The sequence below is a fragment of the Microcaecilia unicolor genome, chromosome 2, assembly GCF_901765095.1.
Source record: "Microcaecilia unicolor chromosome 2, aMicUni1.1, whole genome shotgun sequence".
Lineage (NCBI taxonomy): Eukaryota > Metazoa > Chordata > Amphibia > Gymnophiona > Siphonopidae > Microcaecilia > Microcaecilia unicolor.
In genome coordinates this window covers 97,339,276-97,355,109 of record NC_044032.1, presented here as the reverse complement: position 1 = coordinate 97,355,109, position 15,834 = coordinate 97,339,276, and the positions used below count along the sequence as shown (strand labels likewise).

Sequence of the window (15,834 nt, the reverse complement as noted above, 5' to 3'; positions counted from 1 at the left end):
GAGTCAGGGTGAACGCACAGACACTCGACTTAAGTGCAGCACTTGAGCTAACTGACTTCCAATTTCTGATATCCAGGCTAGAGGGTTTAGGCCTGGACAGCATGGCCCTCAGATGCTTTAGGTCTTTTTGTTAGACCATTCTTTCCAGGTCAACTGCACTTCACAAATCTCATCCCCAAGCTCCTTGATGCTCTATACTAGCCGCTATTCTTTTTACTGTTTTCCTATGCCCTTTTCACACTCAAAGTGATGGCATTTCCATTTTTTCCTGTGCTGATGACACTCTTGTTACTTATGAACACGAATCTGGGTTCACCAGATCTAGCTATCATCCATTCTTGTTTGGAGTCAGTAGCTAGCTTGCTTGAGGATCACCCATTAAGTTGAATCCCAATAACTCAGAGGCTATTTGGTTTATTCAAAGAGCCACACGGTCTACACTTCCCCAGTGATTTGCCAGACCTCATTACCTATTAAGGATCTCATCAAAGTGTTTTAGGTAAATCTGGACTCTATCAAACATAATATGAAACACTGGGCCATCGAATTCCTGATAAACAATCTCCACAGACTCACCCACTCCTTGATTTTGAACTTTTTTGATAATCAAAAAAGAATAAGAGTTATGGTAGTCTATGTGGCCTTGATTAAGAAACTTCAAACCATCCAAAAATGACAGTAAAGCTCCTGTATAAAGCTGTAAAATACAACTATGTTATATCTCAGTGCAAACAGCTGGTTGCCAGTTTCTTTCAGATTTCACTTTATGATCCTTCTGTTAACATGTGCCTTCCATGTCAGTTGGCTGTATTATCTAATCTCTCTCAACTCCTACCTCCATAAGTCCTATTAGGTCCTCGCAAATTTTCTTATTATGGCTGCCATCCACATATGACATTAAGTTTGAGGAAACATGCTTTCTTTCTTCACATCTCATCCGTCTTTAATAGAAGTTACCAGAGATTCAAATCCTCCTTGGCTTTTTACTCGGGCAGGCAGAGCACAGTCTTCCCATCACTCATAGTTGCTTGGGTGTCTATGAGGGGCAGGTTTTCCTGAGGATGTCCTCGCAGGACGTCCTGGCAAAGGGGCAGGGAAACCCGTATTATCAAAACAAGATGGGCGTCCATCTTTTGTTTCGATAATACGGTCGGGGATGCCCAAATCTTGACATTTAGGTCGTCCCTTGAGATGGTCGTCCTTAGACTTGGTCGTTTCTGATTTTCGGCGATAATGGAAACTAAGAACACCCATCTCAGAAACGACCAAATGCAAGCCCTCTAGTTGTGGGAGGAGCCAGCATTCGTAGTGCACTGGTCCCCTTGACATGCCAGGACACCAATCGGGTACCCTAGGGGGCACTGCAGTGGACTAACTGATGCACTAACTGAACGGAAAAAGCCCTTCCCGTACCGATCCCGTAGCGATTCGGAAAGAAACGGGCATAAATGAAGGAAACTGCATGCAAGTCAGCTGCTCACTGTTAGCTCATTTGCACACGGATTTCCTTCCTAAGGAGGGGAAGCCAGTGCAGAGCAGCCAAGCGTTATGCGTGGCTGCTCTGCGCATGCCAAAGACGGCTTCATACATGCAGACAAGCAGGGACTGTCTCTCTATGTCAAATGTTCAGCGCTGCGTGCGTCTGGTAGCGCTATATAAATGCTATTAGTAGTAGTAGTGTATAATAGCCGTTGTTGGTGGAGGTGTACATTGTACTTATGAAGGCCTGAACCAAGCAGTTTCAGTGCTGCTAAGTATCTAATATCTAAGAATTAATGTACAGACGATGAGAAGTGGAAATTTCTCTTTTTTCTGTAAATTACAATGATATTAAGCAGGCCAGGTGAAGCAAGTACCCCCCACCTCTTTCTCCCACCTTCCTCTGACCAAGCAAGTGAAAGACAATGAGCTCCTGCCATTTGTTGTCCATTTGCTGTTCACATGAATGTGTGTATTAGCCTTTGAGAGACTTTTAGGATGCAGATCAAAGGAAGTTCCAGGTGTTGGGGGCAGGGTTGACAGGAGAGAGAGAGATAGAAAATCCTGTAATAAGGACTGGATAAGAAAACATTATTGCAGAAGGGGGAGAATCTCTCCCTTTGAATATGGCCAAGAGACAGAATTCTTTCCCATGAAGTAAGGCTACTATCCCGGACAGAATTACCCTTTTACAACCACACTCAGGTAACACCTTATTTCCTTCTCTGCCTAGAACATGTATAATTATAGTACAGCAAGAGGCCCTCATTGGATGCCCACCGGAAGGGTGGAAGGCCAGATTTTAGGACTCAGGCTGTAAAAATACCAGCTAGGTTTAAAAATCTATGACTGGCTGAGCAAGGACTTGCTTTTCCTGCAAGTTAATATGCGTTCTAGTTTAAGATCTATCCACTGGAATAGTGTGATAACCTACTAATGGTCTTATAGATGAGTCTCAACAAAATCAGATACAAATTGAATGTAGCGCTTATTAAAATGGAGTTTGTCTTTCTATAAGCTGAAACTGAGATCATAAGATGATAAAAAAGAGGAAGTGAAACTGATATGCTAAAAATAAGATGTTCTGGCAGAAGAGAAAACATGTTGACATTACCGGAAAATGTGGCAATCTGTAGAGATAGATGGAACGGAAGGAGTTGGGTACAGATGTACTTGTGGCCGGATGCGAAAGTATGATCTCAGAAATTAAGAAATATTAGAAAAAAATGTACCTCACAATAGACTTCTATTGGGAGGTATGGGTATAAAAGAAGGGAGATTTTGGCTTAATTTCGGAGTCGTCCCCAACACTTCTCAGACGGCAGGGCGCTGTGCCATTGAACCCAGAATCTGTTTGATGTCTGTACTGAATTGAAAACTTGGTAAGAATAAAGCCTTCTATCTGAAATCTATCTCTGTCTTTATTTTCAAGTATTCCTCACCTGTTACTTACTCTACAAACTAAGCTATACACACACCACTCATTCTCTGCACAAAATACTGTTAGATTGTAATAGCATATATGTGGGAACATAAATGGCCCAGAATATACCTAGAGCTAGAAAGACAGAAAGCAGTAGTTATGGGAATTAGTTTTGAATTGCGCATGCTGAGGCCTCCACAGAATCAACCCCCCCTGGGACTGGGTGAAACTGGAAGTCAGAAAAACAATTCAGAATCTTCTGGATGAACTAAATCTCTTTAACCCCCCCCCCCCCCCCCCCCCCCGTGTAAAGGAGTCCTTAAGGGGTCTGGAAAAGGTGGGAGCGGGTATTCCTAGGTACAAGGAAGACCATGGAATTTACATTGGTGACCCCGACGTGATTTGACACAATAGCCCCCCAAAACTGTCCTTCTTTCCCTAATTTTTGAACGCAGAGGGGATAAATATTGGCGTTCAAACCTTCCTTTCTGTCTTTCAATATTCTGTTCTGTTCTTTCTCACCCTCTTTTCTTTCTTTCTATCCCGCTCATCTTTTGATTTGCGTGATGTGCGCAAGAGTGTATTTGGTGTGTGATTGGTGTATAACACTGAATCCCCTTCCCCGTCTTTTTCCCTGTTTTCCTTCACTCTAAGTTTTTCTGCCCGTCACTGTGCTCTAGATTTTCCTTGTCATTTTCTCCTGTCCCTCATCAAACCTTTCTGCTTCCATACAAATGACCTGAGTCAGCAAGTTATTTATTTGCTTCTATGCATACCTTCCCTGGGGAGTTCTTATCAACTGCAGGGATGAGCGATCCCCAGAGGATGTTCATTTTATGTTTTTTTTATAAAATACCTTAACTGACTTATTTATGCCATTTTACTTTATACGGGATCCCTTTTAAATAAAAGCTATGTACTGCTCATTGTTAAAATGTTTACTGCTTTGATTGTTGCGCTGTTTAAATTGATGTGATATTCACTTCTTTAGTTTTTTCATGAATATAAAGCCTTCATTTTTGAAATCTCTTTATGGTATGTGTGATATCTGAAAGCTTTTCATTATTTCCTTGTCTAAGAAAGAAGAAATATTTAATAACCATTATCCGTTATATGGAATAAATGCGAGAAATATTCCCTTGAACTGGCCATTTGGGGGAAGCATTTTGCGCTGATCATAGAATTTGTAGTATTCTTGAATGGAGAATTGGTGAAGCTTTCAGACATAAATAATAAAAATTATGCACTCCACTTTTTAATTCCTTTGTATTTAAAACTTGGTTATCACAATAACCCCTGGAATGCCAACTATTGCACTTTTTACCTTGCTTCAACTAACTCTTGCCACGTGGTGGTTTTGTCTTGAAGCGATATGCTTCTTCCTACTTCTTTAATTGATTGAAAAGGGTTACTTAAACTCTATGTGAAGGTCAATCAAGGGTGGCTGCACTTTTGAAAGTTTTTTTTCTTCAATTTATCTTTTTCAAGGAACCTTTTTCTTGCATTGCCATCTGAATATGCCTTGCTGCAATTCAGATGTATAATATTTTGTTTTATTTTTATTTTTTTTTATCCTATTTTTATCTTACACCCCTCAGGGTGGTTTTCTATAATTTTTTTTTTTTTTAATTTTTCATTTTCCATGCTTTTTTATTTTGGGACGCACCATACTTGGGATACACCTCACGGCCCTCTTCTCTGATGCTCTACCGACTCTTGCACCTTTTTATTTTCTTCCCTGATGCTCTCCTCTTACATAATTTATTAGTTTTCCTCCTTCCAATTGCCCCTCATATCCTCCTCCCTGGCCCCCATTTATACCCACGACCCGCTTCCTAACCCCTTGTCTAGTTCTTGTATTTACGCAATGGTTCTTCATGACTCCCGCTAATATTATGACTTCTTCCAATAAATTAACCGCATTAATTGCACTACTGGTCTGTTTAAGTTTTGCCTTTCCCCAGATGGATACAGGAATTCCGTTGACGTCTCTCACCGAGGAGACGACTGCTAGCAAAGAAGAGCTACCCGATAATGTATCTGATCTGAAGGCTATATTGCAGCAAAGAATCGCTAGATTGAAGGACAGATGCACAGACCCCAACATTACCCGGTGTGAGCAACGAGACATAATTGAGCATGAGTTTCAACAGATGCATCAATTGGTCCATGAGCGAAAAAGACAGGCTCTCCACTTACTGGAGTTGCAAGAAGCTTTGGCCTCTACCCTTCTTTCTGAATCATCTAGCTTGTAAGTCCTGCTGGCCTCCTGCAACTGAGGGCTCAACCCTTGGTGAATGGTAGTCATCGCAGGTGAAGATTCCATACCTACTGGCCATAGATTGCAGCGCATTATCCGTGCCTTTAGACTATTTTTGTGCACCATATTCCTGACCCTCCATACCTCAATAACTTGAACAATCAACATCATTTCTTAATTTTCAATTTATATTGTTTTTTTTTTTGGAAACCTTTTCTTTTGTTCCATATACAGAACCATCGTTATTTGATCATGTCTTCGTAATAATTACCAATCTGTCTCGCACATTATGCAAGCCAGAAGTGGGGATATATTATGCAAATCCCAATTCCAAATCCCAATTCCCAATTTTAAAATTAACTAGAAGCTCTGATCCTTACCTATTTATGTAAATTGATTTCCCTTTTGTTTTTGCACTTAATTAGCACTGTTTTCTCCATGTTTACATTGTCTTTCATTTCTTTTGACATCTATATATTATTTGATTCTTGATGGACTAATTATGATGGTGCATGCCTAGAATAAAGACATGGAAAGATCCAAGTTTGTACACCACAAGTACGTTTTCAAGATCTATCCAGGCCCAAATGATGTTAGATCCCCCAAGGTTGTGGCAATAATCTTTACACCTTGCAAACTACTGGATCACAAGTTTTGGGTCCATGTGAAAGATATGCAGGTTTACTCAGCCGTAGAACCTACCCATCTCAAGACCAGCCACTTCCTTCAGCAAGCCAGCCTGAAAACCCAGCCCTGTTTGATCTTCCAGATCTCCGTCCAGATTCTTCAGCGCTTCCACCGCCTCAACCATGATCGATGAAAGAGACTTTAGAACTGATACTTAATTTGAAATTTACTGTTGCTGTTTATGGACATTATAGATTCATATTTTGTTTTATTTTCAGTTTAGCAGTAATCCTGTCTATATATTGAAAAGGTTTTATTTTTATTTTCCTATTATTTCCTTTATTGTTCTAATTGTTTTTCTAAGAGTTTCCCTGTTATTTCTGTTTATGTAATTTAAAATTGAAGTTGATATTGCTCAGATACAAGGGTAACATCAAACCCTAATACTGGCTATGATATCATAATGTAGGTGTAAACCCTGTTAGTATCAAACAGTTATGCAATTGTTTAACTTTGGTGTAGGCTTACTTAAGCTTACTTAAGCTGCATGTCTTTCTGTAGGTTTGACTAAGCTCCAAGTGGGGTAAAGGATATATAAAATGCTTCACATACATACCTACAACCTAAAACAGCCTGCAATCTGAGTACTAACCATATATTTGTTGAGCCCATAACAATGCTTAATCAAAACCACTGTTCCTTCCCAAGACCACTGAGACAGATACATTAGATTATCTCCCCATGCACTATGCTACAGATACAATAGAAGTCATAGAAAGACCTGAAAGTGTTTATTAGTATGATCCACCTGAAATTACTATTACCCACATACCGATACTTCATGAGATTTTGTAGACAAACTCATGGATTTGTCCCATTCATAAAACATTTCTCACTACAGGTTTGAGTAAGTCTCAAGAGAGGTAACATCAAGATTAAGGCCCAAGGGGTTGGGTAATATAAAGGGAATTCCGTATGCCCAAATACTATAACACCTGAGAATGAAGTTTCCTATCTTGCACCATACCTTCTAACTTGTAAGACCAAAATTCGCCCCCTCGTTTGATAGCTTGCCACCTTCTGGAATGGATGATGACAAGCTTGATGAGCTTTGTGTCACCCCTCCTCAGAGGGGGTGACAAGTGGGGAATGTATAATTATAGTACAGCAAGAGGCCCTCATTGGATGCCCACCGGAAGGGTGGAAGGCCAGATTTTAGGACTCAGGCTGTAAAAATACCAGCTAGGTTTAAAAATCTATGACTGGCTGAGCAAGGACTTGCTTTTCCTGCAAGTTAATATGCGTTCTAGTTTAAGATCTATCCACTGGAATAGTGTGATAACCTACTAATGGTCTTATAGATGAGTCTCAACAAAATCAGATACAAATTGAATGTAGCGCTTATTAAAATGGAGTTTGTCTTTCTATAAGCTGAAACTGAGATCATAAGATGATAAAAAAGAGGAAGTGAAACTGATATGCTAAAAATAAGATGTTCTGGCAGAAGAGAAAACATGTTGACATTACCGGAAAATGTGGCAATCTGTAGAGATAGATGGAACGGAAGGAGTTGGGTACAGATGTACTTGTGGCCGGATGCGAAAGTATGATCTCAGAAATTGAGAAATATTAGAAAAAAATGTACCTCACAATAGACTTCTATTGGGAGGTATGGGTATAAAAGAAGGGAGATTTTGGCTTAATTTCGGAGTCGTCCCCAACACTTCTCAGACGGCAGGGCGCTGTGCCATTGAACCCAGAATCTGTTTGATGTCTGTACTGAATTGAAAACTTGGTAAGAATAAAGCCTTCTATCTGAAATCTATCTCTGTCTTTATTTTCAAGTATTCCTCACCTGTTACTTACTCTACAAACTAAGCTATACACACACCACTCATTCTCTGCACAAAATACTGTTAGATTGTAATAGCATATATGTGGGAACATAAATGGCCCAGAATATACCTAGAGCTAGAAAGACAGAAAGCAGTAGTTATGGGAATTAGTTTTGAATTGCGCATGCTGAGGCCTCCACAGAATCAACCCCCCCTGGGACTGGGTGAAACTGGAAGTCAGAAAAACAATTCAGAATCTTCTGGATGAACTAAATCTCTTTAACCCCCCCCCCCCCCCCCCCGTGTAAAGGAGTCCTTAAGGGGTCTGGAAAAGGTGGGAGCGGGTATTCCTAGGTACAAGGAAGACCATGGAATTTACAAACAATTCAAACACTATCTCCCTGGTCCCTGGAGTCAAAAGCAATAGTTCTATTGACAAGAGAAACCTAACACCTCTATAACAACTCTATAAGGAAACAATAATTAACCTTTTTCTTCTCTTTCAGAATAGGAGAAAATACTAATTAAAGGTTTGAAAAATATATGTCCAAGACACTTGGACAGCAGACCAAAGGCATCCTCAAAAGGAAATAGAAACAGATGCTATATATTTCTTTATTGTCAGGAGATCCTGCCTGACTATGGGATGCTAATTAAGGGGGTGTGACAACCCCTCCCCCTTGTGCTCCCTTTTTGTCTTGTAAGGGAAAGAAAGTTCTATATATTATGTCTTTGCCAGATAAGAAGTTGGTCAGTGTCTAGTGCACTCTGCCCCATGCCAGGGGATGGAGAGCCTGACCTGATCATTTCCATTGTCCTTTCATGTTTTCTCTCCTCTTTTCTATACTAGACTATACTTGAATATTTTCTTATTTTTTATCCTAATCTCTGGATAATTAAATAAACCTGTGTTAACCCCAGGAAGCGCTTCCTTGGTCTCTTTTTGTCTTTGTTGCAGTCTAAATAGTGCTACCAGTTGTCTGGTTCTTTTAAGGTACCGGGGTCGAGGGGATTGCATTTGTGTAAGTAGTGCTGACCGTGATTAGAGACTCTGCAGGCAGCACGAAAAAGCACAAACACCGTCTACAATCTCACAAAAATACAAATCCAGGTGAAGACGTCCAAGTGCTCGTCAGGGACGTCTTTTTTTCTTTTTAGAGTATGGGCGAAGGACATGCTCGTCAGGGACGTCTTTTTTTCTTTTTAGAGTATGGGTGAAGGATGTCCTTTGCTATGCCTCCGTCCTTGCAACGGCAGTTGAGGACATCCAAAATGTGGATGTTTCTGTGAGAAGGACGTCCATGCCTGGATGTTTCTGTGAGAAGGACGTCCATGCCTTTGCTGTGCCTCCGACACCCCTTTTATTTATTTGGATTCTGGAACACAAGTAGCAGCAGTGGGATTTGAACCGGCCACCTCTGGATTGCAAGACCAGTGCTCTAATCACTAGGCCACTCCTCCACTCCCTTGAAATTTGGCCATCCCTTTGGGGGGGAGGGGGGCAGTTCAGGACGTCCAAAATGTTTGAAAGAAGGACAGCTATGCCTCCGCTGGCACACATATACCTCCCCCCCAAGGGACCTGCATGCTGCTGCGATGGACCTGAGTATGGCATTTCAGGCTGGCAAAAAAAGCTTTTAAAAGTTGTTTTTTTTTCGGGTGGGAGGTGGTTAGTTACCATTGAGGGAGTCAGGGGAGGTCATCCCCGATTCCCTCCGGTGGTCATCTGGTCAGTTTGGGCACCTTTTTGAGGCTTGGTTGTAAGAAAAAATGAACCAAGTAAACAAAAAATGAACCAAGTAAAGTTGCCCAAGTGCTCCTCAGGGACGCCCTTCTTTTTTCCATTATTGCTCGAGGACGCCCATCTGTTAGGCCCGTCCCAGTCCCGCCTTCGCTACGCCTCTGACATGCCCCTGGGAACTTTGGTCGTCCCCGTGACAGGAAGCAGTTTGGGACGCCCAAAATCGGCTTTCGATTATGCCGATTTGGGCGACCCTGAGAGAAGGATGCACATCACCCGCTTTGTGTCGAAAGATGGGCACCCTTCTCTTTTGAAAATAAGCCTGTTTTCTGCTTATTTTCGAAGGAGATGGCCAGTCATCTTCTGACACAAATCAGGAGATGGCCGGCCATCTCCTGAACCCAGCCAAATCGGTATAATCGAAAGCCGATTTTGGCCGGCTTCAACTGCTTTCTGTCAAAGAGCCGGCAAAAGTTAAAGGGGCGTTTCGGCAGGGTATGGAAGGCGGGACGGAGGCGTGGCTACGAGATGGCCGGCTTCAGCCGATAATGGAAAAAAGAAGGCCAGCTCTGACGAGCACTTGGCCGGCTTCACTTGGTCCACTTATTTTTAGGACCAAGCCTCCAAAAAGTGCCCCAACTGACCAGAGGACCACCGGAGGGAACCGGTGATGACCTCCCCTTACTCCCCCAGTGGTCAGCAGCCCCCTCCCAACCAAAAAAATTAAAAATTAATTTTTTGCTAGCCTCTGTGCCAGCCTGAAATGTCATACCCAGCTCAATGACAGCAGTATGCAGGTCCCTGGAGCAGTTTTTAGTGGGTGCGGTGCACTTCAGGCAGGTGGACCCAGGCCCATACCCCCCTACCTGTTACACTTCTGGTGGTAAATGGGAGCCCTCCAAGCCCCCCCCCCAAACCCACTGTACCCACATGCAGGTGCCCCCCTTCATCCCTAAGGCGGTGTACAGTTGTGGGGAGTGGGTTTTGGGGGCTCAGCACACAAGGTAAGGGAGGTATGCACCTGGGAGCAATTTTTGAAGTCCACTGCAGTGCCCCCTAGGGTGCCCGGTTGGTGTCCTGGCATGTGAGGGGGACCAGTGCACTACAAATGCTGGCTCATCCCACGACCAAATGCCTTGGATTTGGCCGGGTTTGAGATCGCCGCCATTAGTTTCCATTATCGCTGAAAACCAATGCCAGCCATCTCTAAAGCCGGCCCAAATGTTGAAATTTGGCCGGCTCCGACCATATTATCGAAACGAAAGATAGCCGACCATCTTGTTTCGATAATATGGTTGGGGCGCCACTTTGCGGGGCCGGCCTTGAAGATAGTCGCCCATATAGCTGGCCGGCCCCGTTCGATTATGCCCCTCTATGTCACCTAGTGGCTGCTCCCTTTTTCACCCTCCCTTTTCAGAGCAGAAATGTATAATCTGTTTCTTTACCTTTCTGGTCATGAGTTTGTCTATTCACTATTTTTCTCCTCTTAGATTGTACTTTGTAAACTGCTTTGTTGCTCTTGGTAATGAAGGTGGCCAATTGAATTAATAAACCTTAAAATCCTAAATTCCATAGAATAAAAATTAAAAAGAAACACAGAACAGAGCCTCCATAAAGATAACCCCTTAACTGCATCTGAACTCATTGAAAACTGATTTTAAAAAAAGCCAAGTTTACAACAGTTGCTGAAGTTTCTGATAATTGGTCTCAAATTTCAGCGTCATAGGCAATTTATTCCATAAACCTGGGACACATCCACTAAATGAGCACTGCAATTTGATAACCCTTCCAAAAACTCCAGGGGTCTGGAATAGTCAAATTAAGCATAGGACCCAACCGCAAAGAGTGCAGGAATACAGCCATACATCAGCTCTCTTATAGGATGCCCTCTTATAAAGCCCAAAAGTTTAAATAAAACAGCAACTCTACAGGAAGACAATGATATACTTGCAATAATGGAGTGACCCTATCTCAGTGGTTACTCTGAGTAATTACCATGGCAGCCATATTTTGAATCCTTTCAAGTTGCTCAAAGTCTTTTGGAGTAAGCTCATATTATAGGGGCAATGCAACAGTTCAAGTGGTTAATATTTGTTTTTAGAAATTAAAATACCAATATTCAAATCAAAAAGTTAGGAAAGAGGAGACATACCTCTGGTGCCATGAATGCAATAGTCCCCAATAACTGTCCCTGAAATTCTCCAGCACCTGTTCCTTTTGAAGCTAACCTGGCTGCTGCTCCAAAATCAGCAATTCTTAATCTTTGTCCAGTGCTGTCAATTAGTAGATTAGCACCTAATAAAGAAAGCACAGATATTACAGTTTTGTTTTGTTTTTTTCTTACTTCTAGCCAATCACTTTCAGAGTCCATGCTAATGGTAGGCTGTTACTTTTTCCTTAACCAATACAGAGGACATTGATGAGTATTTCTGAAGGCCTGCTAACTCTTATAAACATATGTTTTCCAATATTACTGGGAATTTGCACATTGCCGACAGGTTTAATATATTCCAAGAGCGAGCATGTGCAGTAATAATATCTTTGTAGTCTGCTGCGATTCTGTTTAGGACATCAACTATGTATGCATTTCTCTTTCACATTCTTTAGACCAACCTGGATTCACATCAACAAAAATTGTCCTGTCCTAGTGGTCATATCAAGGGCACCTTCCTATTTGGTTATCGGTACAGGGGGAGGGAGGGGTATTGAGAAAGAAGATGGATGTTCCTAGTCTTCAGAAACACAATTAAAAATGTTTAAAATCAACTGATTAATCCCAATTAAAAATGTTGATTGAATAGCTATAATTATGAAATATTATACTTCTAGAACTAAGAAAAATTCACATACATTTTTGACACCCCCCTTCTCTCCCACCAAGGGTATTTCAATCTTAAGCTTCTCATATTCTGACAACAAAACTTTGGCATAAAAGTTCAGTCAAGATTTTTAAATAGTACAAAGGTTTTGACATCTCTATTTAATATGCCATGCTATTGAGCAAAGTGGCATTGCTTGTTTCAGCTATGTTTGCCAACTTTGGTCATGAGAAAAGAGAAAATGTCAAAATTGATTGGGTGGGGGGGGGGGGGGGGGGGGTTCTAGATAAGATATTGTGTTTTGGTTATATACCTATTTTTCATCAATTGTCTGGTGTTAATACTGTGAGTGGTTTCTTTTCTGAATGATATTTTCATATGTAAGTAGTTATTTGTGTATATTCTACAATATCTTTTCTTCCCTCTTGTTTACTATTTGATGTAAATATGCAATTGCTACAATAAAATTTGACAAATATTTTAAACAGATTCATAAAATTGTTCACATATAGTGTAAAAGGAACTAATGCCTTTAAGCAAGGGTTCTTCTGGAAGTGCTCAAGGCCTGAGCAGGAATAATTATAATCAGATCTTTGCATTTAGGATAAATAAGAATGGCATTAGGTGCTAGTAGTGGTCCCATGACATTTAGTTCACATATTTTCTTCAGTCATAAAATCTTGTTTCTTTATCATTTATTAACAACTTTTGATATACTACCCTAAATCAAAGCATCTGGTTTGCTCCTAATCAGGGTCAATTCATTCTTTGACCAACTGTTTTTTATTCTTGTTCATATCTTGATTATAAGTAGGCAAGGTTATGCAACTTCGTGTTCAATGGCTTACCTCAGTATTCTTTTCATTGTCTTCTATCCAGAATGTAGCTATTAGGTTTATAACAAAAGCCCATTGCACTGACCATATTACCTCTCTTCTAAAGGAAGCCCATTCGCTTCCAATTAATTTTCACACAAAAGTTTAAAATTTTGGTATTAGCATAAAAGTTTTTTTTTAACACTATCACAACAATTGGCCCCTTATGTTACCATTCTTTGCGATCTCTGTGTTCTGCCCCCATATTCTTGGTAGCAGGGTGCATTGTTATGTATATTATTCAATTACATTGTCTGTGTATACATAGCATTGGGGCTCATCTTGAAAGCACTTAGACTTGCAAAGTTTCATAGTAACCTATGGAACTTTGTAAGTCTAAGTGTTTTGAAAATACGCCTCTATGTAAGTTTGTAAGTCTAAATGCTTTGAAAATACGTCTCACTATGTACTAGGGTTGCTATCCCTATAGTTTGCAGTATCCTATGATTGACTCCTTGTGAGCTTTCTCTATTGGCTCTTAGGCCCAGATGCACAAAGGTCCCGTTAAGAATCTGTCTGTATTAACAAATCGGTAAACATTTACCGATTCGGAAACACAGAGGAATTCACAAAGAGAATTGCATGCAAATGAGCTGCTCATTGCTTTTGCGACCTAGCTCATTTGCTTGCGATATAGGGGAAACCAGTCATTGAGCTGAGCATGCGCAGAACAGTCAATCACTATGTGTGGCTGCTCTGCGCATGCTACAGACGGTTCTCATACACGCAGTAGATGTACCTTTTTTTTTTTGCAAGCACAAAAGCGGGTTTTTTTTGGGGGGGGGGAGGAGCAGACCTGTGTTGGGGCTCCCTGCCTCCCCGCTGCTGAGAAAAAGTGGGAAAAGCCTCTCTGCTGCTCTCAGCTCTCATTTTCTGTAAGGAATCAGCAGCAGGGCTTGGTTCCACCCCCAGCTGTTCCTGCTGCTTCCTTCTATTGGCTGGCTGACATCCTGTAACGCCCATCTCCCTGAAGATGGACTCTCATTGGCTGGCAGCTGTCCCAACTCCTCCTCCCTGCAGGGCTTCCTTGATGACATCACTCTAGAGCTGTGAACTGATTGGATCCAAACTTCCTGGTGTCCCCCTCCAGTAGTGAGTGGCGGGACATCCCAGGCTGACACTGTCCAACTGGGTTAGTCCCTCTCTGCTGTGCTTCTAGCATGGGAGGTGCGGTTTCCCATAGATGCTGTTTGATGGACCCTTGTCTTCCTTGCATTTTTGGTAAGACACCATTACTTTTATGCTTTACATTTTGGTACTGTCCCCCCCCCCCCCCCCCCCCCCCCCCCAATTTTTTTGCCAGTAAAATGTAATTTGAAAAAGAAGCATGACACGGCTTTCATACACGCAAAGAAGCTGCGTGTAAGGCAGTGTACTTTTTTTTTGTGGTCCATCTTCCCTGCCTTCTCCTACTTGTGACAATGAAGTGACAACTCCAGACCTCCCGTTAAACTTTCCATGGTAAAGGTAGGGACTGCTTTTGTGCATGGGGTCAGAAATGGCTGTACATCACCTTGCATGCACATTATAATAGTAATTAGCTCATTATAATAGCTTTGCATTCCATTTTCGTTAGCTGCTACCGTGACAGGAAAATGGCTTGGAGAACCCTTTTGTGCATGTCTGGTTTTATTACTTGCTCGCTAAACCGGCTAGAACTAGTTTAAAAACCACATTGCTGGCTCATTAGGTTTAGTGCATCTGACCCTTAATTCTGAGCTAGGGCCAGCCCTCCCTCTCTGCTCCTGGGGCTGTGTGAGAGAGTCTCTGTCTTCCTAGCTTACCTTTGTGATCAGCAGCTCTTCTAGGGACTGATACCTCCTTAATCTACTGTGATTCCATCAAAATATTTCACCAATTGATTCCCAATATTCCCACACTTTCCCCTTTGAGTATTACAGCTTTTCCTCTCAGCTGGGCTGAGGTTCTGGCTATCTCTTTGTCTCTGAGGTGGCTGGACACAGATTCTGTTTTGCAGAAGAAAACAATTCTTTCCAAGCAACTGAACTGTAAGTTGATTTTCTTTGCTATGATTGCTACATTAAAGAACAGTTGGATTAAGAACATTAACATTATGACTTACAACCCATTACTACTTTACAATTCTAAGTGGGCTACATCCATCAAGATGCCAGAACACTTATCTGGGAATTACAATAGTTGATCCTTGTATAACCTCCAAAACTAAGCACCTATTTCTTTAAAAGAATTAAGAGTCTACTGGTAAAACTTTTGCTTGGGAAAGGTTTATTTGGCTGTTGAAGCTTTGTGACCTCATCAAGTCTAGAACAGCACACTCAGAATCAAAATTGCTTAACATTAGCACGTCTGTCTCAGGCACAACTAGACTCTATGAGACAGTCAGCCTTTTTTTTTTCTTAGCTCAAGCAATGGAATGTGTTCCCTCCTTATCTAAGGTTCAAAAAGGATATGAAGACATATTTCTTCAACTTGGCCTTCCCAGATGACTGATGCAGTTGACAGGTGGCACTAGTTGATTTTTGTTTTGCTTTCTTATTTATTAATTCATAACAAATGTTTTATTTAGCAAATTATAATTATGTTTTAGTCATATTTAAGCAGCAATATAAAAACCACTCTGGTTCTCCTTGCATGAAGAGTGATATATCAAACACTATGAATAAATATAATTATATATATATATTTTATTTTTGTTACATTTGTACCCCGCGCTTTCCCACTCATGGCAGGCTCAATGCGGCTTACATATTGTATACAGGTACTTATTTGTACCTGGGGCAATGGAGGGTTAAG

At 41.3% G+C, this 15,834-nt stretch overlaps 2 protein-coding genes across 6 annotated transcripts in view; both read right to left on the bottom strand.

The window, feature by feature from the left end:
• The window catches only part of LOC115461877 (mitogen-activated protein kinase kinase kinase 1-like), a 94,552-nt gene extending 93,615 nt beyond the window's left edge, over positions 1-937 (bottom strand). Inside the window, exon 1 of the mRNA XM_030191937.1 lies at positions 836-937. Within this exon, the coding sequence (XP_030047797.1) occupies positions 836-937 (102 nt within the window). The remainder of the gene's footprint in view (positions 1-835) is intronic.
• Positions 938-11,422: 10,485 nt separating this feature from the next.
• MAP3K1 (mitogen-activated protein kinase kinase kinase 1) overlaps positions 11,423-15,834 on the bottom strand; it is a 274,135-nt gene continuing 269,723 nt past the window's right edge. For all 5 annotated transcript variants that reach the window (XM_030193149.1, XM_030193151.1, XM_030193150.1 and 2 more), the window contains one exon: positions 11,423-11,660. In XM_030193149.1, coding sequence (XP_030049009.1) covers positions 11,485-11,660 — 176 coding nt within the window. In that variant the 3' untranslated portion in view covers positions 11,423-11,484. The remainder of the gene's footprint in view (positions 11,661-15,834) is intronic.